General features: G+C 35.6%; 1 protein-coding gene and 1 long non-coding RNA gene across 16 annotated transcripts in view; one reads left to right on the top strand and one right to left on the bottom strand.

Moving 5' to 3' along the window:
• The window catches only part of LOC123672683 (glucose transporter type 1), a 53,669-nt gene that overhangs the window by 10,572 nt on the left and 20,003 nt on the right, over positions 1–23,094 (top strand). For 6 of the 15 annotated variants that reach the window (XM_045606900.1, XM_045606897.1, XM_045606901.1 and 3 more), the window contains exons 2-10: positions 5,515–5,604; positions 10,036–10,255; positions 11,634–11,804; positions 13,793–14,096; positions 15,723–15,979; positions 16,986–17,110; positions 17,462–17,750; positions 17,824–18,001; positions 19,661–19,873. In XM_045606900.1, the coding sequence (XP_045462856.1) occupies positions 11,785–11,804; positions 13,793–14,096; positions 15,723–15,979; positions 16,986–17,110; positions 17,462–17,750; positions 17,824–18,001; positions 19,661–19,873 (1,386 nt within the window). In that variant the 5' untranslated portion in view covers positions 5,515–5,604; positions 10,036–10,255; positions 11,634–11,784. Of the gene's footprint in view, positions 1–5,054; positions 5,246–5,339; positions 5,453–5,514; positions 5,605–10,035; positions 10,256–11,633; positions 11,805–13,792; positions 14,097–15,722; positions 15,980–16,985; positions 17,111–17,461; positions 17,751–17,823; positions 18,002–19,660; positions 19,874–23,094 lie in introns of those variants that run through there. The other 9 variants (XM_045606907.1, XM_045606909.1, XM_045606906.1 and 6 more) reach the window with 7 other exon arrangements.
• On the bottom strand, positions 17,652–20,832 carry LOC123672687. Its single transcript, XR_006746343.1, has 3 exons — positions 20,697–20,832; positions 19,648–19,881; positions 17,652–17,788 (listed from the first exon to the last, which is right to left on the bottom strand). It is a non-coding gene; the product is annotated as an uncharacterized LOC123672687 (long non-coding RNA).

The following is a 23,094-nucleotide window of genomic DNA, read 5'->3' as shown; positions in this document are numbered from 1 at the left end:
TTCTGTGATTACAGATCTGATCGGGTTAAGATTTTGCGTGTATATTAAGAATAATCATTTCAAAATTCATGTGGAATTTCAGATAGATAGTATTATCAGAACCATAGAATTTTAGAGCAGAATATCGAAAAAATAGCTACATCAGAAGTCAAGAACTTTTGAGTGCTGGTTCATTCAAGCGCCAATTTGGCCCTTTGAGACCACATCTACCTATATAAAGTTCTGTGGTTTCAAAGAACGTAATTGGCGCTCGAATGATCGAGCCACTTGAAAGCTCTTGACTTCACGTTAGAGCTTTTTTTCCTCATTTTTATGATCTTTGATTTGATGGATTTACCTCCATCCCGAACAGTAGATCAACTATCAAAACATAGGAAAAATGGAAATTGAAAATAGTAATAAAGGAATGAACATTTGAAATATGCAGTTAACAACCAAGAATATGACTTGAACCTGGAGAAAAAAAAATTGAATTTTTCTTTTATTATGAGCATTACTCATAACTTCAATTGATATCAAAACGTTATCGATATTAAAGCGAAGAAAATAATACGATTCGAACGAAATCTATAAATATAAATCATCTTTACGGTTTGTGAAAAATTTGGCGATAAAATGCTATATTTAATTGGCAAAACCCTAAAATATCACATGAAAATTCTTCAATTCGAATCCATTAAAAGAGACGAGTTATTTTTAGTATTTGTTTGTTTGATAAAGAGACTAATTATGGAATTAAAAATCCAATCTTTGTTTCATAACTATAAGTTATTAAATAACTCTCAAACATAGATCCTATTGAAGGCCTCTTAAGTGTTCAATTTTAATCAGTAGGTAAACACCTTCGCTTCAGAAGAATGTCATGTTTCTCTTTGATTCCATATGTTTAAATCAATTATTTTTGAAACAATGTTAATTATTGCTATTTATTACAAATATGCAATCTCATTCAATATGTTGTTATTGTAGAGAATATTATTGTAGTACTGCATTCTATCCATGGATTTATAATCCATCCATACAAGGCGACACAAAAAGAAATTGCGATCTTTTCATAGATAAAGTTTTCAGAGATATAAATTTAATTTTTTTTTAATCCGAATATTGTAACTAACGGATGTTTTTTTCGAGGTATATAACTTTAAGTTGACATTACTGTTCAAGATGGCGACCGATTTAACAGCTATCAAGTGATTTATTCTCAATTTGGTTTGGCAATTCATCATGAATAGACTCACGCCTGAACAACGCTTGCAAATAGTGCAATTTTATTTCGAAAATAATGGTTCTGTGCGGAATACGTATCGCGCACTACGTCCATTTTATTTTGTTCAGCGATGAGGCGCACTTCTGGTTGAATGGCTACGTCAACAAACAAAACTGCCGCATTTGGAGTGAAGCTAATCCTCAAGTGTATGTCGAAACACCGTTACATCCAGAAAAACCCACTGGTGCGCTTTATGGGCTGGTGGAATCATTGGTCCGTACTTCTTCAAAAACGATGATGGCCAGAACGTTACAGTCAATGGTGATCGGTATAGAGCCATGATTACTAACTTTTTCATTCCTGAATTGAACAACCATGATGTCCAGGAGCTGTGGTTCCAACAAGACGGCGCAACATGTCACACAGCTCGTGCCACAATCGATTTATTGAAAGACACGTTTGGTGACCGCCTAATTTCACGTTTTAGACCTGTGAATTGGCCTCCAAGATCTTGTGATTTAACACCGCTAGACTACTTTCTGTGGGCTATGTGAAGTCATTGGTCTATGTGGATAAGCCACAAACCCTTGACCATTTGGAAGACAACATTCGTCGTGTTATTGCCGATATACGGCCACAAATGTTGGAAAAAGTAATCGAAAATTGGACGTCCAGATTGGACTACATCCGAGACAGCCGTGGCGGTCATATGCCAGAAATCATATTTAAAATGTAATGCCACAAGATTATCTTGCGGATAAATAATCCATGGTTGTTTTATTGCAATTTAAAGTTCTATAGCTCTAAAAAAACACCCTTTACTTGTGAATCTAGGTGTGATCACAATCAGTCCAGAAAGATTGTTCTGCATTCAACACAAGGTGAAAATTAATATTTTCGATATGGATTTCTGGGATTTCGACATTCAAAAGCCATTCCGAATCATGCTTTATGATTGCATGCTTGTCACATTTTCGAAATCAATTGTGCCAACTTCTTCCAGATCCACTTGTTTCTTTATGAAACAAAATGAAGTAACAAACGACCGAATAAACTCCCAAATTCAAAGTCTAGACTAAGTGTTTTCTGACGTTACACCCCCCACCATCAGAAAACCATTCGACATTCCCAGAAAACAGATAACATCTAGATTGTCGGGTACAAGTCCTCATTAGTAACCAGAAAAATTTATGTTTTTCCCGCTGATTACCCGCTGGGCATTTCCCCAAATCCGCATTACTCACTGTTCCTCCGACCATTTACGGAACCCCTATTCGAATGTCGTGTCCCCGAACACGATTTTCCACGTTTACAATGGCCAATACGTCGTTCGTGAGAATGTAAAGAACTTATAATTCTTCTATATCGTCCGAGTCATCGACAAACTATCAAGACTGTCTCGATAATGTGGAAAAAATGGCATGAAATGCTGATGGAGTGAGATTAAAGTGAAAGGGGTTGGTCTTTTGGCACAAATCGACGTGATTTATTGTGGAGAGGGGGAATGTTGAAGAGATGCTTCTCTAATGTGTTCCGTTCGAGCTTTTAATTCGTACGTGGGATCAGCTTTTTACATGCATTAGCGTAGGGAACATCTTGACTTTTTGTAACGAATGTTTTTTTTCGAGGTATATAACTTTAAGTTGGCATTACTGTTCAAGATGGCGATCGATTTAACAGCTGTCAAGTGATTTATTCTCATTTTGGTTTGGGAATTCATCGTGACTAGACTCACGCCTGAACAGCGATTGCAAATAGTGCAATTTTATTTCGAAAATAATGGTTCTGTGCGGAATACGTATCGCGCACTACGTCCGTTTTTTCTTTTATCACTTCTGGTTGAATGCTAATCCTCAAGTGTATGTCGAAACACCGTTACATCCAGAAAAACTGACTGTTTGGTGCGCTTTATGGGCTGGTGGAATCATTGGACCGTACTTCTTCAAACATGATGATGGCCAGAACGTTACAGTCAATGGTGATCGGTATAGAGCCATGATTACTAACTTTTTCATTCCTGAATTGAAGAACCATGATGTCCAGGTCCCAGGAGCTGTGGTTCCAACAAGACGGCGCAACATGTCACACAGCTCGTGCCACAATCGATTTATTGAAAGACACGTTTGGTGACCGCCTAATTTCACGTTTTGGAATTGTGAATTGGCCTCCAAGATCTTGTGATTTAACACCGCTAGACTACTTTCTGTGAGGCTATGTAAAGTCATTGGTCTATGCGGATAAGCCACAAATCCTTGACCTTTTGGAAGACAACATTCGCTGTGTTATTGCCGATATATGGCCACAAATGTTGGAAAAAGTCATCGAAAATTGGACGTCCAGATTGGACTACATCCGAGCCAGCCGTGGCGGTCATATGCCAGAAATCATATTTGAAATGTAATGCCACAAGATTATCTTGCGGATAAATAAAATTCATGTCAATCGAATAACCCATCGTTGTCTTATTGCAATTTAAAGTTCTATAGCTCTAAAAAAAACACCCTTTACAAGTCTCTTGTCCAAAGTTTCTGCCTTCCCGCAGAACCTGCACTCGTCGTTTTCTGCTAGACTCATCCTCATGAGATGATCCCTGAGGCAGCAATGCCCTATAAGAATCCAGTCAAGAGGCATAGCATATTCTTATCAAGATCCAGAATTTCTTGGATCTCGCAATGTCAACGTGTCAAAGAAACTTTCTTCTGGAATGATCCAACCTAGGAAGATTTCGCCAGAGTGTTTCTCCTCGGTTTTTTCCTTCTCCTGATACTCTTTCTTGTAGGAACATTTATCAATACTAGTTTATTAATGAAAGAAGTTTGTGCTTCTTTTCTGGCAAGTGTGTTGTCTTCTCCATGTTCAACTGCCAGGAACAGAGATAAAATCCCACTTCTTATCAAGGTGTTCCTAAATGTGAGATTCCTTGGATAATTTTAAGAAAAAATCGGTATCGGTCCGCAAATGCTTTATTCATTCATGAAATGATAAATTTAGTTATCGAAACATCGAATTTTAGTTTTTTTCTGTGTTTTCCGGAAGTATCAGACTACTTGACACAGTTAGAAACTGAGGGTTTTCATCATTTAATGTTTTTTCTAGAAAACTCTTGAAGTATTCATTAAAGGTATAGGATTTTCCTAAATAGCCCTCTCTTTTTATACGTATAATTGACTGAAATAATAAAAAGTATGGATTCTTATTGAAAATCTTGAGTTTTGATAAATTTTAGTTGCCCAAGTTCATGATCTTCTGATAAACACACCGTACATTTTTGATCCAACCCTCAAACATTTTTATAATACTACGTATTTGTAGAATCGAAATTGAAAAAGGTTTTTTCGGAAAAATCTTTTTCTGCAGAAATATTCAACGAAATTTGAGTCCTCGTCGCCACCATATTTTTCATAAGAATCCCATTAACTCATTAATGTTGAGTTTTCACCCAAGATATGGCATATTGTTTGAATTGTCATCAAAAAGCTGTTTAATGATGAAATAAAATACTGGGTGTGCCATTTGAAATAACTAAGGAAGTAGTAGTATGTTTCCGGTATAACCAGGAGTTGTAGAGATCTGAAAACATTCCAGGGAGAAAGATCCTTGTCTCAAACCCCAACATACAAATTTTCAGCACAAAATTATGATTAGTTTTCCATAAACGTCTAAAAAGCCATCGCGGTAAATCACCCTGTATAGTTATATCTCAGTTCCAATATAAATGTCGATTAACACTGCTTTGCCATGTTATTGATCAAATCAAATATTAATGATGCCACTTTTTATGTACCTACTGCTATTCCATTCAATTTACATTCACGTTGTTTTGATGAGGTCTGATGGCACTCTGTATTTTATTCAAGTAGATTTTGTTTGTTCGGAGATAAAAATGTTTTCGCTACCAATATTGATTATCGACCAGGCTAAAAGCATTTTGTGTTTATCTAAACTTCGAAAAAATTCATACAATATAAACAATAGCGAAGTGCATTAATATTTATAACTTTCATATATTTTGCATTCAGAGTGTAATCATAACAAGAGGTGAATGTTTTAATATTTTTTTTTAATTTTATCGCCTCCGAAAATATCAAGGTTTACGTTTTGGAATATGTAAAAACTCAGCCTGTCTAATATTAATAATTATCGCAAGAAGGATGCAAAATAACAGTTGATACTGACGGTAACTTTGCATGACATTGTGGTTGAGGTTTTTCCCAAGAAAACTTGTTGAAGAAGTAATATGTTTAGGTTATACAATACCAATCTTTCACAATTAAACAAATTGATTGACTAATATTATTTCATTTCAGCTCAGTTACTGCCATACAACCTAACCACTGCGATAATTTTGGTATCATTGCTATCACAATAAGTCTATTCCAATGGATCTGTATTTCAAGGTGAGTTATTAATATTAAATTATAGGTAGAGCTTCAGGTATATTTTCAAGGTATTTCAAGGTCATACAAAGATTTTCTTTCTTCAACTATCTTCGTTTAAATAATGAAGCACTTGAGAAAATTCTTTCAAGTGTTTTAGCAGAGTCAAAACCACATGAAGAATTTGTATTCACAGATATTTTGATATATTGACTCAACAATGTTTGAATTAGACTCAACAATGTTTGAATTAGAACGGATTTCACCATTTGAAATTGAAACAGCATGCACATTTCTACTTTATGGGAGAAGATTTCTAGTTGGCATCTAGATGAAACACTCAATATTTCCACAAAAAAATCTCAGGGTTTTGACTCACAATTTCGTTGCGTGTTGTTTTTGTATCCTTTTTAATTTTTCTTGTTGTTTTGTCTCTGTTAATTGATGAGTTATTTTGCCCTCATCACGTGACCAGTTGTATTGTTCTGGATTGAATGGATTTTATCAGTTCATTCTTCTTTTTCTACTAGCTTATTTCTTCTACTTTCTAAACATTTCTTCGAAGTGTTTTCGATCCACAATCTCAATTCTATCGCTTTTGAGTCATCGATTACAAGTGAGACCTTTCGAAATTTTAAATATTGCTGAAATTAGAAGGATATGTTGAAATATTTTCTCTGGATTTTATGGAAATCATATACCCATTGAAATATTTCTTTCTATTTCCTTCTTCATAAATTTCGTTACACAATGTTTTTAAAAATATCATTATGATTTATTAGAAGTAGGGTTTGACGGGTTGGCTTGATATTCAAGCTACTTGGCTCAAGCTCAAGCTCAAGTAGCTTGAGCTTGAGCCAAATAGCTTGAATATCAATTTTCATTTTGAATAACCTGCTATCACTTCTAAAGCTGTAACTTTTGAAGTTGTCTTCTTTTGACATTTGACAAGTGAAAACTATGCCAATATTAAGAATAGAATGATACACACTTGACAACTGGCTTCTCAGAACTTCTGGAAAACCAGTAGCGTACCAATATCTGTTCGGACGAAAAATTTCCCAGATAGTATTTTTTCGACAGAATTTTTTTCTCCTATATTGATGCACATAATCGTGCGATCTGCAAAACTAGTCAATTAATAAACCTCCCTTCCATGTAGGAAAGCGTCACGGGCTTTGCTCGTCGGCAAACTAACAAGCCCGCAAATAATTAAAACGTGTTTTTCAACGCACACACAATGCTGCTGACGCTTAAAAAAGTGATTAATTTGCCATGAACGCAAAAATGCAACTGTCACAAGGTTCTCCGGGGTGTATTTTGCATTTTACATGTGTTCCTGTTTGGAGCAATTTAGATGCATTGCAGCCAGGGTGGTATTTAGAGGATGATTGGCCGCTCTGGCTCACAATAATTGGCCTTACTATATATATATAAAGGGTGTTTTTTTTAGAGCTATAGAACTTTAAATTGCAATAAAACAACGATGGATTATTCGATTGACATGAATTTCATTTATCCGCAAGATAATCTTGTGGCATTACATTTTAAATATGATTTCTGGCATATGACCACCACGGCTGGCTCGGATGTAGTCCAATCTGGACGTCCAATTTTCGATGACTTTTTCCAACATTTGTGGCCGTATATCGGCAATAACACGGCGAATGTTGTCTTCCGAATGGTCAAGGGTTTGTGGCTTATCCGCATATACCAATGACTTTGCATAGCCCCACAGAAAGTAGTCTAGCGGTGTTAAATCACAAGATCTTGGAGGCCAATTCACAGGTCCAAAACGTAAAATTAGGCGGTCACCAAACGTGTCTTGCAATACATCGATTGTGGCACGAGCTGTGTGACATGTTGCGCCGTATTGTTGGAACCACAGCTCCTGGACATCATGGTTGTTCAATTCAGGAATGAAAAAGTTAGTAATTATGGCTCTATACCGATCACCATTGACTGTAACGTTCTGGCCATCATCGTTTTTGAAGAAGTACGGACCAATGATTCCACCAGCCCATAAAGCGCACCAAACAGTCAGTTTTTCTGGATGTAACGGTGTTTCGACATACACTTGAGGATAAGCTTCACTCCAAATGCGGCAGTTTTGTTTGTTGACGTAGCCATTCAACCAGAAGTGCGCTTCATCGCTAATGGACGTAGTGCGCGATACGTATTCCGCACAGAACCATTAGTTTCGAAATAAAATTGCACTATTTGCAAGCGTTGTTCAGGCGTGAGTCTATTCATGATGAATTGCCAAACCAAACTGAGAATAAATCACTTGACAGCTGTTAAATCGGTCGCCATCTTGAACAGTAATGCCAACTTAAAGTTATATACCTCGAAAAAAAAACACCCTTTATAAAGAGGCCAAACCTGCCAAACGAAAAATTTTAGTGCAGTAGTTTGATGCTGTATCTACCGGAAGTAGAAGGTTCATCGTCAACATTTGAGTCAATATTGCTCATCTCGGGCTCAGAAGAAACTTTGGCTTTGTTTATGTAATCGAACACCCAAAAAAAATCATCTACACACACATTGTTTAGTGGATCAGGGAGTCTCCTAGGGGACTCATCTGGACTTCGCCATATTTCTTGCTCAACACGTATATCAATTGTATTTTTGTTTGTTTTTTTTTAATTGATGTAAGTTTAGCTGGAAATAAAGACAATATACATACATACATTCACATTTTTGCCGCCCCAGGCTAAAGCCTCATCTTCTGCTCCTAAATACACCCCTGGTAACTGCCATAAACACATCATGCGAACTATATTTGTTCGGAAAATGTCAGATCGCTACATGGATTATTACGTACAGCGTGTATATGTACCCACCCAAGGGGCACGCGTGTTTCAAGTGAAGTTAATATGCATATACGTAAAATGGAAGGTCATAGAGCTGATAGAATGCCACGTTATTATCAGGTGAGTAGATTCTGTGTTCTTCAAAGGATGGGACTTGGTCTCGGTTGGTGGATCACATGGATAGGGTTGCTGATAATGAACAGAGATTTGGTTGAGCGAGTACACAAACTATTTGAGTTGATGCTTACAAGACAAAGAACTTATAAAGGGTGTATAAAAAAACACATATTTTTTATTGAAAATTACTCAACTTAGTCACCATCAAGAGAGATACCTGTACTCCAACTTTCTATTACCTTTTCTGTACAAAGGTTCATCTTTGCTTTCGAAATAGACTTGAATCTTCTTCATAAGAGCCAATTTTTTCCCTGGAGCTTTCTTCAAAGGTATGCAAAAAGCCAGTAATCAATGATGATCAGATCTGAAAAATAAGCTGGGTTGTCAAGCAGTTTGAAGTGCAATTCGTTCAATTCGACTTTAAGTAGTACTTTTGACAAGTAGCATTATCTTGGTGGAAGAGAATTATTGCTTTTGCATTTGAGGGTGTTTTTTGCACTCAATCGATACAATAACGTTATGTTATATTCACTGCTGATAGTTTCATCATTGTCAACGAAGAATATACCATGCACGTGCCAAAATACAGCTCGCATACTATCAGGACACAAAGAAACATCTGCAGATTGACATTCAGTAGAACAAAACGCAGAATAACTAAGATTGAGCCTTGTACCAGTGGAGTGGGAACTTACAGAACGATTTGAAGTTCCACCCTTAGAAGATGTTCATCGTCCAACAGCTACCATCAGAAGACTACCAACAACAAGATGATTCTGCTCTAGGTCTACAACTTATCTTGGAGGAGGCTGAAAACATAAATTTGGAATCTGTGATCGTGATATGTAAGATTTTATGGTACGAGTGAAACTTTTACTCAACAGGATTACCGATATTATTTTTCATACTTAAAGTCAATTATCTCAAATGGCATGTAAGTACCTACATTCCTATGTAAATAAATTTGTTTTTTGGGAGTAATGATTATTTATATAACGTAATATCCCTGTGGATCACCTGAATAATGAATAATATAATAATGGAAGAGTGAAATTTGACATATTCCCTGTCATTTCTAGGGTCACTAGTGAACCTAACTTGATATTTTAAGAATTGTCTTTATACCTTATTTATTTTAGCAATGGCTTGACTTCAGCGATCTAAAGGAAATGTAGTTGCCATGCTGTCAATACAATCCTGTTATTGCTTACAAAACATATTTTTAGATTCTTTATTGAAAGTTTCATTGTTTATTGAGGTTAATTATAACTTATTCAAATTCTAATGAAATCAATATTTTACAAAAAAGATGATAAACATGAGTATATTAGATTAAAATTGAACCGAACAGTAAAATCAGAATCAAACTCAACCAAACGGTGGCCAACACAAACTCGATAGTGCGATTTCAAGATGGATGCAGTTGGCATCTCCGATACGTCATCGATGACGTCATGCCATTACTAAAATGAACATATCACGCAATCTGATGATGTACGTTTTTGACGATGGCTTTTTTCAGCAAAATTCCACTCTGGAGCAAGCTCAGACCTAGCCGAGGTGGAGGTGCGCCATGCAGGGGCGGATTCAGACGAGGAGTACGGGACTCGGGATACGCTCAAGCTGACCACGCGTGTTCGCCCCACCCCTTCGCCGCCCCTAGCGAGAAAGTCCTCCAGGAATGAGACGAAGAAAAAAGTCACGGACGAAGATGAAGCCACACTTAGGGAGCTACTCATTAGGTATAAATGTCGCATTTCCATGAAACACCAGACAACCGACAATCCTAGTGCACAATACGCGAAAAGATGAATCGGTATCGAATCTGGAAATATTGATGGCCATTCTATTTCGTTTCGGGAAAGATGTTTTGAAGATATTTTGATCGAAAAATGGGAATGTCTGTGATCTATTTTGCTAATTGGAGCTTTCAACTCAAAAAGTTCTAGAATAGGAATAGTTGTTTGGTCACAATTCAGTTAGGGACTATTTCAAAGGCATCCATTTCAAACGGTTATATCCTTTTTATGTGATTTCAATAGAGCATGATTAAGTTATTAGATGTGCAGACATAAGAAGCGATATCAGTTCATCTTTTCGTTCAAATTCAACAAGAGTTAGAGCGACAATTGAACACAAGTTTATATAACTCTTGTTGTAGCCAATGGCATGAACAATTCTGAAGCTTTCATTTTCTTTTCAAATTAACGAGAGTGTTTCAAGAAGTTTGAACAGGAAATGGAAAGTACAAAAAGACATGAAAGTCCCCACTACTAAACTGAATGTATTTTCTACCAAAACTGGTATGCCCTGTGATGTAATGATATATCTGAAGAAACAAAACATACCTCTTCAATACAAATTCATAAGTTAAATTTATGTTAGAAATTTATCTGTTTCGTTTATTTTTAAATTTTTGTTAATTATTTTTGTTGATTTTTTAAAATTATATTTCTTCACAATATTTTGTGTTTTTATTTTCGTTACAAGAAGGTTTTCATTTTCCTTATTTGTCGTGAAAAACAACTTTTTCCTGAAAGCGAAAATGTTCTGTATTCTTTTTCATATGTAGCTTAGTGAAAAATCATCTTCAAAATCCATTAATATCTTTGCAGAGCAAAGACAAGCGTTCATTTGCTGACTTTTATTTTGAAATATCGAATGGTTGGAGCTAGAATAATTATTATATATCACCGCTTTTCCTTATGTCCTAAGTAAACAATTCGTGTTTTAGGCCCCAGGTAAATTTTGAGACTTGAATAACTTTGAAACATATCAAATTATATAATTCCCCAACTCAATAGGAAAATTATGAATAATCCATCTTTCGAGAATCGAAATTAGATTAGAGGATTTACAGCCCTTCAGCAGAAAAAGTATCGGATAATAAGCGAACAACACTCTCTAGTTTCCTCCATTTGAAGGGGTTCCACAGGGGTCAAACTGGGGACCAATTAAATTGTTTTCTTACTCAGAATGTCTCGTAACGTTGGAATGCTCACAATTTCAATCGAAATATGAACTCTTCCGTATTCTAGCTCCTCCCATGAAGCATTCTTTTCGTATCGCATCTGTTTTTCTAACGTTTTTCCCTTAACGGGCTGTGTTTCCAAACTATAGGTGGAAAAAAGCTGTACTACTGCAAGTCGTCTACTTCAGGCAAACCTAAATTACGCTAATATAGAAAAGGAAGAGTCAATCAAGATTTTTGCAACGCATCTCTAGCAGGATACCTACGGTTGTTGCTCCACTGTAGTTGGGGAACACAGCCATGGTATCGATGCCTCCAAGGTATTACTCCAAATTTGCTCTAGGTGCTTGCTGTGTCGTAGTTAGTGCAAGTTTTCTTTTTTGTGTTTTTTCTTTGATCATGCTGCATTCATCTATCATCTTTTAGTTAATGTAATTACGTTGGAAAATCGCAAAGTTATAGTTTTTATGTTTGAAAGGGGGCTACATAACCTATAAAACCGTCATCGACACAGTGTGTTAACTTAACCACTCAGTGTACTGGAAATTTATTTTAGGGAAATATAAATGGTTAACAAACAAAAACTGAACAAAAAATGGAAAGAGAAACAAACATTAAAAAACAATAAAATATAATTAAGTTATAAGACAATAAATAGAATATTTCAATGGTTACATCCACTAGTAACCATAGAAAAGAAACGAAGTAATCTTGATTTTCTAATAATGATACTTTTGTTCAATTCAATTTTTATCTAGATAGTGCTGTTCGTTTTTTTCAGTATAAATAGAAGTTGATTTTGACTTACCTTCACACATAAGTTGTATAGTTTGAGTTATTAGGATTTGTAACAAATTTTAAAGTAACGTGTTACATCACTGGGTATTTATATGTATTCACGAAATTTAAAGGTATATTTACACCCCCTTAATTTTGCATGAACCCAAATATTTGCACAATATATGTACGTTTTGGTGTGGAGCATGAAGTACCTAGTTTTACTCACAAAAATTTGAGGATTCAAATGCTTTTGGTGGAGGGTGAATTTATTGAAAAATGGGATAATAGAAATAGAATCAAATTATTCATTGTTCTCCTATAAAAAAAACACGAACAGGCATGGTGTTCATTGAGTTGAAATGAAACAAGCTTTCTCAATATACACGTGAATTGCTTTAAGATTGATTTTTGTGAAATCATGAAATACTGTATTTATAAAACTATTAAATTTCACAAGTGATCAATGGTATTTAATATTTTTCTGACAATTGAAGTTGTGTTAGCTTTCGCTCTGTTAGAACAAGGTTAATCAATTTTACAGATGGGTACTTAACGTTATCATGGAAATCTTGTCTTTGTAATAACGGTTATTAAAGCTGTTCCATAGTTGAGTGAAATGGAAAAATTCTCAATTAGAGATCAGACAGATGGTCTGTAGGATATTTTAAGAGAAGTTTCTATCGGTAAGAAAAAATCAGAGAATAGATGTTTTTCCATAATTCCATTCGAAAGTAGGTAATCAACAGCATTATAAATATGTTTTGTCAACATTTCTGTAGCTATCAATTTATAGAAGAATTGTACGAATATTTTTTGTTATCATTAAGTTAAAGACCGTAAACTGCTCACCGAATACTTATCTACGTAAATAAGTACCTATAATATACCTTTCGATAACTATGCATAATAGTATCACGAAAAAAGCCACCACTCAAGTTTTGAAAATTGAAGGAATCACACACGACGATCTATCAAAATCCGGTAGTGTGTTTGTTCGGAACCACATACGACAATATTATATACCCAAAAGTCAGTAAAAATTATCATGACATTTGTATTAATTTAATGCAGGTAAAATTCGTACAATTTCAGCAGGGACATGACGTCATCGATGACGTATCTGACTGTATCCACCTTGAAAACTGGGTAACTTTGTTTTCAACCCTTTGATAAGTTGATGAATGTATTTATTCTAGTTCTCTGTTATAATGATAGATTATTACTTCAAGATTTAAATGAATCACAATTCACAATCAATCTTCCAGTATAGAATGAAACTTATAGGCTTTCAACGTAAATATGCAATATATAACAATTCTTGAATGTAACATCATGAAAAAGGTAACCACACACGACAATACTTATATCTAAAGAAATCCACCGGACAGTTCGGTCAGAACTAAAGGGTCCACACACGCCAATACTTATATCCACACAAATCCGCAACAAAAAAAGCCTTTGAATCCATTCTGAACCTTTTTTTCGAATCTTTTTCTTCCCCGTTCTCTCTAACGTTCCCTCTGGGCAGTCTGCAGAAGCAGGTCAGCGTGATGAGCATGAACCTCAGCGCGAAGCTCGACGAGCTTCAGCGTGGTGACAGGCATCTGGAGACTACAGTGGCTCTTTGTGAGATCCGGACGCAGCTCCAAGAACTGACCAAGTCAGTGGAGTCATGTCAGTCCGAGGTCTCGGAGGTGAAGAGGGACATGGTGGCCATCAAGCACGAGCTGGACACCGTCCAGCAGGTGAAGGAGGAGATCGAGGAGTTGAGGGAGTATGTGGACAGGCTGGAGGAACACACGCATCGGAGGAAGCTTCGGCTCCTCGAACAGGTTTGTGACTTCTTGGGTGTCGTCAGTTTTGGTTTGTTTTTCGATAGAGGTTTTTTTTATTCTGAGTTTGGTCTGATTATCTTTTGGTGTTTTTGTATTATTTATTTTTCTTCTTTTTAATTTTTCGTTTGGTACATTTCTTAGTGTTTTTTGCGCTGAGGTTTATTACTTTTTATTCCGGTAAAAGTTTTTTTAATTCAATTTTGTTTGTTGTTATTTGATATTTCACTTTTTATTATTGGTTCGAACTTTAGTTGTTTCAATAAGTGCATGGAACAATTTTTTTGAGTTGGAAAATATCGAGGAAAGTATAGTTATATTCTTACCTAATGTTTTTTCGTATATTATACATTTTATATTCTTGGATTGGTATTTTTTTTTGTTTGGTAATAGGTCATGATTTTTTGTTGTTTTTCATTTCGATATAATCCTTGTTTTTCAATTTAACTTTATTCGTTGATATTCAATTCTTATGTTTGGTTCTAATTACAGTTGATTCAATTGGTTTTATTATATCGTTGTCATAACCATATTCAATTATCTTTTCGTTGTATCTGATATTCATTTCTTATATTTGGTACCTACAATTTGCATTTGCTTTAATTAATTTCAATGTATCGTCGAGTCAAAAAGTATTGAGCAAGATTCTGTTCTCGCTGAAATATTAGTTTTTATTGTTTTTTTCAGATTCAATAGTTCATCTTATTTTTGCATGACCAGATTTTATGTCATAAATGCCATTTATTAATCTACAATTTTTCTTTTTGGAGAATGACTTATAAGCATGTCTTTTCAGTTCTAATGCTCAAAACATAAAATCTTCTATGTCTGGAATATACAATCTCCTACAAAATTATGACAACATTGTGCCAAAACCTGCAATATCTTTTTGATATTTACTTTTTTGTTCAGAAACAAATTAAGACCAGCCAAAAGAAAAATTTATTTTTAAATTATCAATTGAAAATGATGATTTGCATAACTATTTCACTGAAGAGTAAGAGAGAACAATAATACATTGAGGAAATGTAGATCTGACTTTATCTTTATGTTATTAATTTAGTTATTCAATTTATTACACGTTTACTCAATTGTACAAATGTGGATTATTCATCTTTTTTTTTTTTTTGGCTGGTTTTAATATTCAGTTGGAATTGAATTACTAGACAAAAAAGTATATATCGAAAAGATATCAGGTAGTTTTTGATACAATGTTATAATAATATCCGGATTGCTAGCTCCACAAATTGAATTTTGCTTATTTTCAGTTGAATATTCATTCATTTCTTTTATTTTCAATTTTAAAACATCATTTAGATGATTCTAAAAAATGTATCAGTTATAACTTCAATTGATCCACTACTGTACCAGCTAGGTAGATTTAAATCTTTTAATCTCAATAGATTAACAGAGTTGGTCAAATATACCTAGCTGTTAATTGAAACTATAACTGACAAATTCTGGAAGAACATCAAGATGATGTTTTAGACACTAGTTCAATATCTACTGTCAGATAGATCTAAGGCACATATTCTCATTTAATACCAATTAGGTATTCCTTCTTCAGACACTGGTAAAACTCCAATCCCCAGATGTAAAATCTAACTAAAATTCCTCTTCCTACAGGGCCTAACCTTCTTTCTGACATATGCCATATTGGCAGCTGTCCTCGGCATGTTGCAGTTTGGCTATAACACAGGAGTGATAAATGCCCCCCAGAACAACATCGAGTACTTCATCAAGAGCACTTATCGATCTCGATATGGTGAAGAATTGCCAGACGAAGCTGTCAGAGGCCTGTACTCGATCGCCGTCTCCATATTCGCCATTGGAGGCATGCTGGGAGGTTTTGGAGGGGGCATGGTGGCCAACAAGTTTGGAAGGTGAGTTGAAATCCATTGCTGAAATATTCAAATTAATTTCTTTAGTTTAGTTTATAAAGGGTGTTTTTTTTAGAGCTTTAGAACATGATTGACATGAATTTTATTTATCCGCAAGATAATCTTGTGGCATTACATTCTAAATATGATTTCTGGTATATTACCGCGACGGCTGGCTCGGATGTAGTCCAATCTGGACGTCTAATTTTCGACGACTTTTTCCAACATTTGTGGCCGTATATCGGCAATAACACGGCGAATGTTGTCTTCCAAATGATCAAGGATTTGTGGCTTATCCGCATAGACCAATGACTTTACATAGCCCCACAGAAAGTAGTCGGTGTTAAATCACAAGATCTTGGAGGCCAATTCACAGGTCCAAAAACGTGAAATTAGGAGGTCACCAAACGTGTCTTTCAATAAATCGATTGTGGCACGAGCTGTGTGACATGTTGCGCCGTCTTGTTGGAACCACAGCTCTTGGACATCATGGTTGTTCAATTCAGGAATGAAAAAGTTAGTAATCATGGCTCTATACCGATCACCATTGACTGTAACGTTTTGGCCAACATCGTTTTTGAAGAAGTACGGACCAATGATTCCACCAGCCCATAAAGCGCACCAAACAGTCAGTTTTTCCAAATGTGGCAGTTTTGTTTGTTGACGTAGCCATTCAGCCAGAAGTGCGCTTCATTGCTAATGGACGTAGTGCGCTATACGTATTCCGCACAGAACCATTATTTTCGAAATAAAATTGCACTATTTGCAAGCGTTGTTCAGGCGTGAGTATATTCATGATGAATTGCAAAACCAAACTGAGAATAAATCACTTGACAGCTGTTAAATCGGTCGCCATCTTGAACAGTAATGCCAACTTAAAGTTATATACCTCGAAAAAAAACACCCTATACTTATGTCAGTTTTAATGATTTTATTTTGTCCAATATTATTAATTTCTGGAAATTTAGATGGATATAAAAAACAATATTGAAATAAATTAAATTTACAGGAAAGGAGGCCTTCTTCTCAATAATGTTCTGGGAGTGGCTGGCGCTTGTTTAATGTGGTGCACCAAAGCTTCTAATTACTACGAAATTCTACTTTTAGGCAGATTTATAATAGGAGTCAATTGTGGTAAGTAGTTTTTTGAATACAATCCCTTGAACACCAAAAAACACATAAAAAAGTGTTAATCTTGTTAAGCCTTGTGTTGAAGTTCCATGTTGTTTTATAATAACCTACCCCAGAATGTCACTTTGTGTAGGTCTCTAGCTAGATCTTTTTTGGTATAACGGTATTCCCAAATCAGCAAAGACTTTGGGTTGAGACATTCCAAATTCCACAGGGTGACTTTCTGTCCGTTGTAATTTATATTAACGCCTATTGCTTCGAAATATTAGTGTTGCCAAGTCACACCAAAACCTCATCCAGATCCCCCTTGACATAGAACCATAAGAGATTAATGCAAATTTTCAATTATTTCAGGACTGAACACATCCCTAGTACCTATGTATATATCCGAAATAGCACCTTTGAACTTACGTGGTGGTTTGGGAACTGTCAATCAGCTGGCAGTCACTGTAGGTCTTCTAATTTCCCAAGTCTTAGGAATAGAGCAGATCCTGGGCTCCAATGATGGCTGGCCTCTTCTTTTGGGGCTAGCCGTTTGTCCTGCCTTACTGCAGCTCATACTGCTACCTATCTGCCCAGAAAGCCCTAGATATCTGCTCATCACCAAGCAATGGGAGGAGGAAGCTAGGAAGGCACTAAGGAGGTGAGAGTCTTTCCCCTGTGAAGGCTTTAAGATGAAATCTGCAAAGTTTTATACAATACTTGAATTTTTGCAGATTGAGAGCTAGCAATAATGTAGAAGAAGATATAGAAGAGATGAGAGCAGAAGAAAGGGCGCAACAGACTGAATCATCAATAAGCATGATGGAATTGATTTGTTCTCCAACTTTGAGAGCTCCTTTAATAATCGGTGTTGTGATGCAACTTTCTCAGCAGCTGTCTGGAATCAACGCAGTAAGTAGGAATGAGCTCAGGCTTGAAACAGTATTACATATACACTGCGCAAGAATTAAAACGCACATTATGGAAATCTCAAATTTATTCTACAACTGAAGGTGTTCTCAATGATAATTATTTTTATCAGAATTATGCATGCATATGTTATCCACTTTCAACGTTTTTCTTCAATAGAGATGTTTTTTCCCAGCAGGAATAAAAAAAGATGAGGTTATCAGATTTTGAATGTATTGGCTCCATTCTGAAATCAGTTGTTCTCGATCAATTCTAGTAATCAATAGTTTTTCTTTCGTTTGATTTTCTACACTCGATCGCTATGCAACGCGAAACACGCAATTTGACCCAAGAGGAATGTGCCCAAGCGGTAGTTTTGCGAGAAGAAGGGTGGACATACATAAGAATTGTAGAAAGGTTTGGAGTTTCCCATACAAGTGTGTCCAGAATGTTGCAGCGATTCAGGGAGACAGGTAAGAATGTCCGAAGACCAGGACAGGGTAGACCACGGGTAACAACTGCCATTCAAGAACGTTACTTGAGAGTTTCTTCGTTGAGACAACGGTTTGCAACCGCTCGCCTCCTTCAAAATCAGCTTGAGCAAACTCATGGGGTGCAAATTAGCACTCAGACAATAAGAAATCGTCTCAGAGAATATAATTTAAGGTCTCATGTCGCGGTAAGAGGCCCAGCTCTTACCCCACCATCCAGGCGTGTTTGGATTTTGCGAGAGAGCATATCCATTGGGAAGAGGCTGATTGGGAAAGAGTTCTCTTCACAGATGAGTCTAGATTCTGCCTCTACCATTGTGATCGACGTTCCCTTGTACATATACAGACGTCCACATGAAAGAAATGCTCAGTGCATTTTCCTGAATACTACTGGTTTCGGGGGAGGATCGATTATGGTATGGGGTGGAATATCTTTGACTGCTCGCACAGACCTAGTGGTCGTTGATAATGGAGCTATGAATGCTGATAGGTATATAAGGAACATTCTTGAAGAGCTTGTAGTGCCATTTGCCCCATACATTGGTGAAAATTCCATTTTTATGGACCCCATCGTGCGCGCATCGTTCAGGAGTACCTTAAGAGGTTGAAGTCTCTCGAATGGAATGGCCAGCAAGAAGTCCAGATCTCAATCCGATTGAGCAGATTTGGGACAACCTCAATAGACGGCTGAGAAGTTCAGAAAATCATCCAGCTACTCTTAATGACTTAGGAATCCAACTCAGAGAAATCTGGGAAGGATTAGATAAGAACATTTTAAGATCACTCATTTTGAGTATAAACCGTGGTTGCCGAGCTGTAATTAACGCAAGGGGTGGAAATACCAAGTATTAAATCACTTATCAGCATTCCAGTATTTTGAAAATTGTTTATTTCTCTTCTTCACATAAGATTCGGTGAAATCCTGAATTTTTCTTCCATTTTATGTGTCTTGTTTCGTTCAAAACCTTCCCGAGAGAACATAAAAAATAAGTTATAAAGTCAATGTAGAGTTAACTTTCATTAAAATTGAGATTTTCAGAATGTGCGTTAATTTTTTTGCGCAGTGTATTAAAACAGACACCTATTATCTGTTGTGGCTTAACCAAATACCATTTTGTATTGACTAAAGACTGACTTGAGCTTCCTTATAATTTTTACCTTGTTTTTTCAGGTTTTCTACTATTCAACTAGTTTATTCTCCAATTCTGGTCTGACAGAGGAGAGTGCCAAGTTTGCAACCATAGGCATTGGAAGTATTATGGTCTGTATGACGTTGGTTACGATACCGCTGATGGACAGAACAGGAAGAAGAACTCTCCATCTGTATGGCCTGGGTGGCATGTTTATCTTTTCGATTTTTATCACCATATCGTTCTTAATAAAGGTACGTTGCTGGAAGAAGATTGGTCGAGTTAAGGTCCTATAATTATTGACTCGACAGAACGTTTGGTCAAATAACTAGAGGACCAATACGAGTAGATCGAGATTTCAGTGACTATAGTTTCGTTATGATGATGGACGTTAAACTATAGCCTTTTGCAGACAAACCTGGTCATCAGATTAGGTTTGTCTATATTGAGCGTTGAAATTTGTGAGGTGGTGGTTTATTGGCACAAGCAAGAGTAGGTCACCTTTGTGTATTGCATGACGGGAAATGCCATCTGTTGAGTAAAAGTCAACTCTCTCAAATTGTAGGTCACTACTTTTTTGAGGGTAATTTTAAAGTGTGGTCAATACATCAGTTATTTGTCTTGATTCTTCCAGAATAAGAGATATTTAAGCAGTTAATGTCGTTTTAGAAAATTTTGAAAATGAAGAACTACATATTTTTATCTACCTTTCATTGGAATAAGTTATCGTTTGGTTTCGTTTTTTTGGACAATCTATTTTTTTCGATATTGATATTAATTCTTCTATACTTGCGATTTTAAATGAGTTTGTTTCTAGAGAATTAGTGATTCAGCCACCACCTAGTTGTTTTTCATGTTTTTTCAATACGAAACGAAAGTCACTGTGCAATCTACTCTTATTCTCATATTTGTTGGTATATTATATTCGAGAAAGAAAATTTTTCCGAATGTAAACAAAATTATTTTTCAATTGTGATCTTTCTTCTTTTCGATAATCATTATTTGGAATTATCCACTTTTCAATTAAGATAAGTCCTACTACACAACTTCGAAAAAAGGTTTCAAGTTCCTACTTACATCGCTTAAAAATTTCATCACAGATCATTCACTTACAATGAAAAGTCAATAAACTGAACGATAGAAACATGAAATCTACGTATTGAAAATGATCTGCAGTTCACGAGAAAAGTTTATGTTAACAATTCAAACCTTGATATCTGTTTATTCTATCAGTTAACGAGGTGTTGTAACTGTTTATATTTGGTTATAGATCTAAGTGCATGTGTCTCCCTCTGCATGATTAATATTTACTTTGCAATTTGGCTATTATTTGCTACGACATCAAACAATTGTAATTTTCTCTATTCTCACCACACATGGAATGAGATCACTGTATTCAAATTTAAAATATAGCAAGGTCCATTCATTTTCATAATTTTTCATTTTAAATTTTGTTGAAGTTTTTATATATATTTTTTTATATTTCTTCATATGATGTTATTTTGAATTCGGTTAGAAAAGAGTTATTTTGACAGATGGAGATTAATAATAATAGAAAAAAGGTTCATTTTATATTTGACTCTTTCCCTAAAAATCACAAAGCACCTTTTCATAAAGCTTTCAAGTTTTACAATTTCACCACAATAAAATTTTGCTTATTTGGTGATGATTTTTCACTAATTTTCTAGATAGTCAATGTAGATGATTTTTTGTTAACATGGATATAAAAAAAATAACAAATATCGATTAAAACGAGTAGACTATCGATTATTATAGTTATTGTTTCGACATTTGAGCGTCATTTCTATCTATAAAAATATTGAAGGTTTTTACGAGCTTTTTAACCGTGGTTAAGTCAGTTTTTCACCTGACGTTTCGCCTACAATTGTAGTAGGCATCTTCAGATATTTTTTGAAGATTGTAACGAACCGACAAAACCACAGTTAAAATGACAAGAACAGTTTAAATTTATATTTCTTTTGATTCTGCGCTGCTACTAAATATTGCTTCAGTGATTTTTCGATAATTGATGCTTTTTCTGCCCCTCCCTTGGTGTACCTACGACTTTTCTGACATAGTGGGGGAACGACACTGCAAATGCTGATAACTCTTAGCACGCATTTTGTGGTTTTTTTTTATCAGCGAAATTTTCGTTGATCTTTGAGAGCATGCATTTTTTTATATTCATCTGCGTTTCTATTATGAATGGATAAAATACGTTATCGGGATGATAATTTTAGTTAATTTATGAAATAGCCTTCGAAAAAACCAAACCCACATCTCTGAGATCTCCCTCCAGACTATCACTACTGATAAAGACCAATGTTTCATCATTTTATGGTTTTTTTCTTTCATATTTGGGTTGCAAATTGACAACTCCTCTCAAATTAATTCCTTATTTTTTTTTTGGTATGGAAGTAATTGCGAGAAGAATTATTTTCCTACAACTGCTTTGCAAAGTAGAGTATTCTTCATAGCTTACTCAATTTCAAAACTATGTATTACTCATACTGAGGGAAATATTATTTGTCACGGCACTTTGCCCACACCTCGCTTGGTAGACCAATTTAATTGGGCTTTTGAGTTGTTTCTATGGAAACGCAATAAATTAGCACATACTGTCAACGAAGGACATTCTGATTTGAATCGAGCCTTGAATTATTGAAATTTGTGCAGTTGTAGGAAAAGTACCTATAGTGTGCAACATGTGTAGAAAATCCTTTTCTCTAATTCTGTGGTTATTCCGTTCATTCTTCCACATCTTGTAGAACAAAATCGTGCGAGAATATATCAGAAACGCACAGTTTTCATGGTTATATTTCATTATTATATGTTGGTACTCCGAGCTTTCTGCCACTGCTTTATCTGTCAATTTGCCTTAAAGAAATCAGTTCTGCCAACCAACATTTTTCAATGTAAAAATCACTAAATGATATTTATGGAAATATTTCATTGATTTCAATTAAAATGAAATGAATTAGAGAAAATAATGTATAATACTCGTACAGAAGGCTTATTCTACCACTCGTTCATTCAAGAACTCGCCACTTCGTGGCTCGTTTTTGAATTTTGAACTCGTGGAAGAATATCAGTGCCTTCTGCACTTGTGTTATAAATAACTATTCTCGCTCGTGTGTTTGCAGTACTCGCCTTTCAGGCTCGTGGCACAAACTTCCATACTCGCGAGAAAAGTTGGACTCTCCCCACTTGTTGCTCAATATACTATTTCTGAATTAACAACATTTTTTTAAAGAGAAATACTTCTTGCACTATGACTTTATGGTTTATTTTGCCCTCCATCAGAGCTGCTCTCGCAGCTCTTCCAGAGTTTTAATGAACTCCAGTATCTAAGAAGGCTTCTAGGAGGTTATTTCTTGACTTCTGCAAGTCTATTGTCCAAAGCATTTTTTGCGTTGGCTAGCGAAGCATTCTGACATCAAGTGATCCAGAGTTTCTTCCTTATCCCCGCAGAATC

Source organism: Harmonia axyridis, chromosome 2 (assembly GCF_914767665.1).
Source record: "Harmonia axyridis chromosome 2, icHarAxyr1.1, whole genome shotgun sequence".
Classification (NCBI taxonomy): Eukaryota; Metazoa; Arthropoda; class Insecta; order Coleoptera; family Coccinellidae; genus Harmonia; species Harmonia axyridis.
Note: the sequence above shows the minus strand (reverse complement) of the source record. Positions and strands in the feature narration are given on the sequence as shown.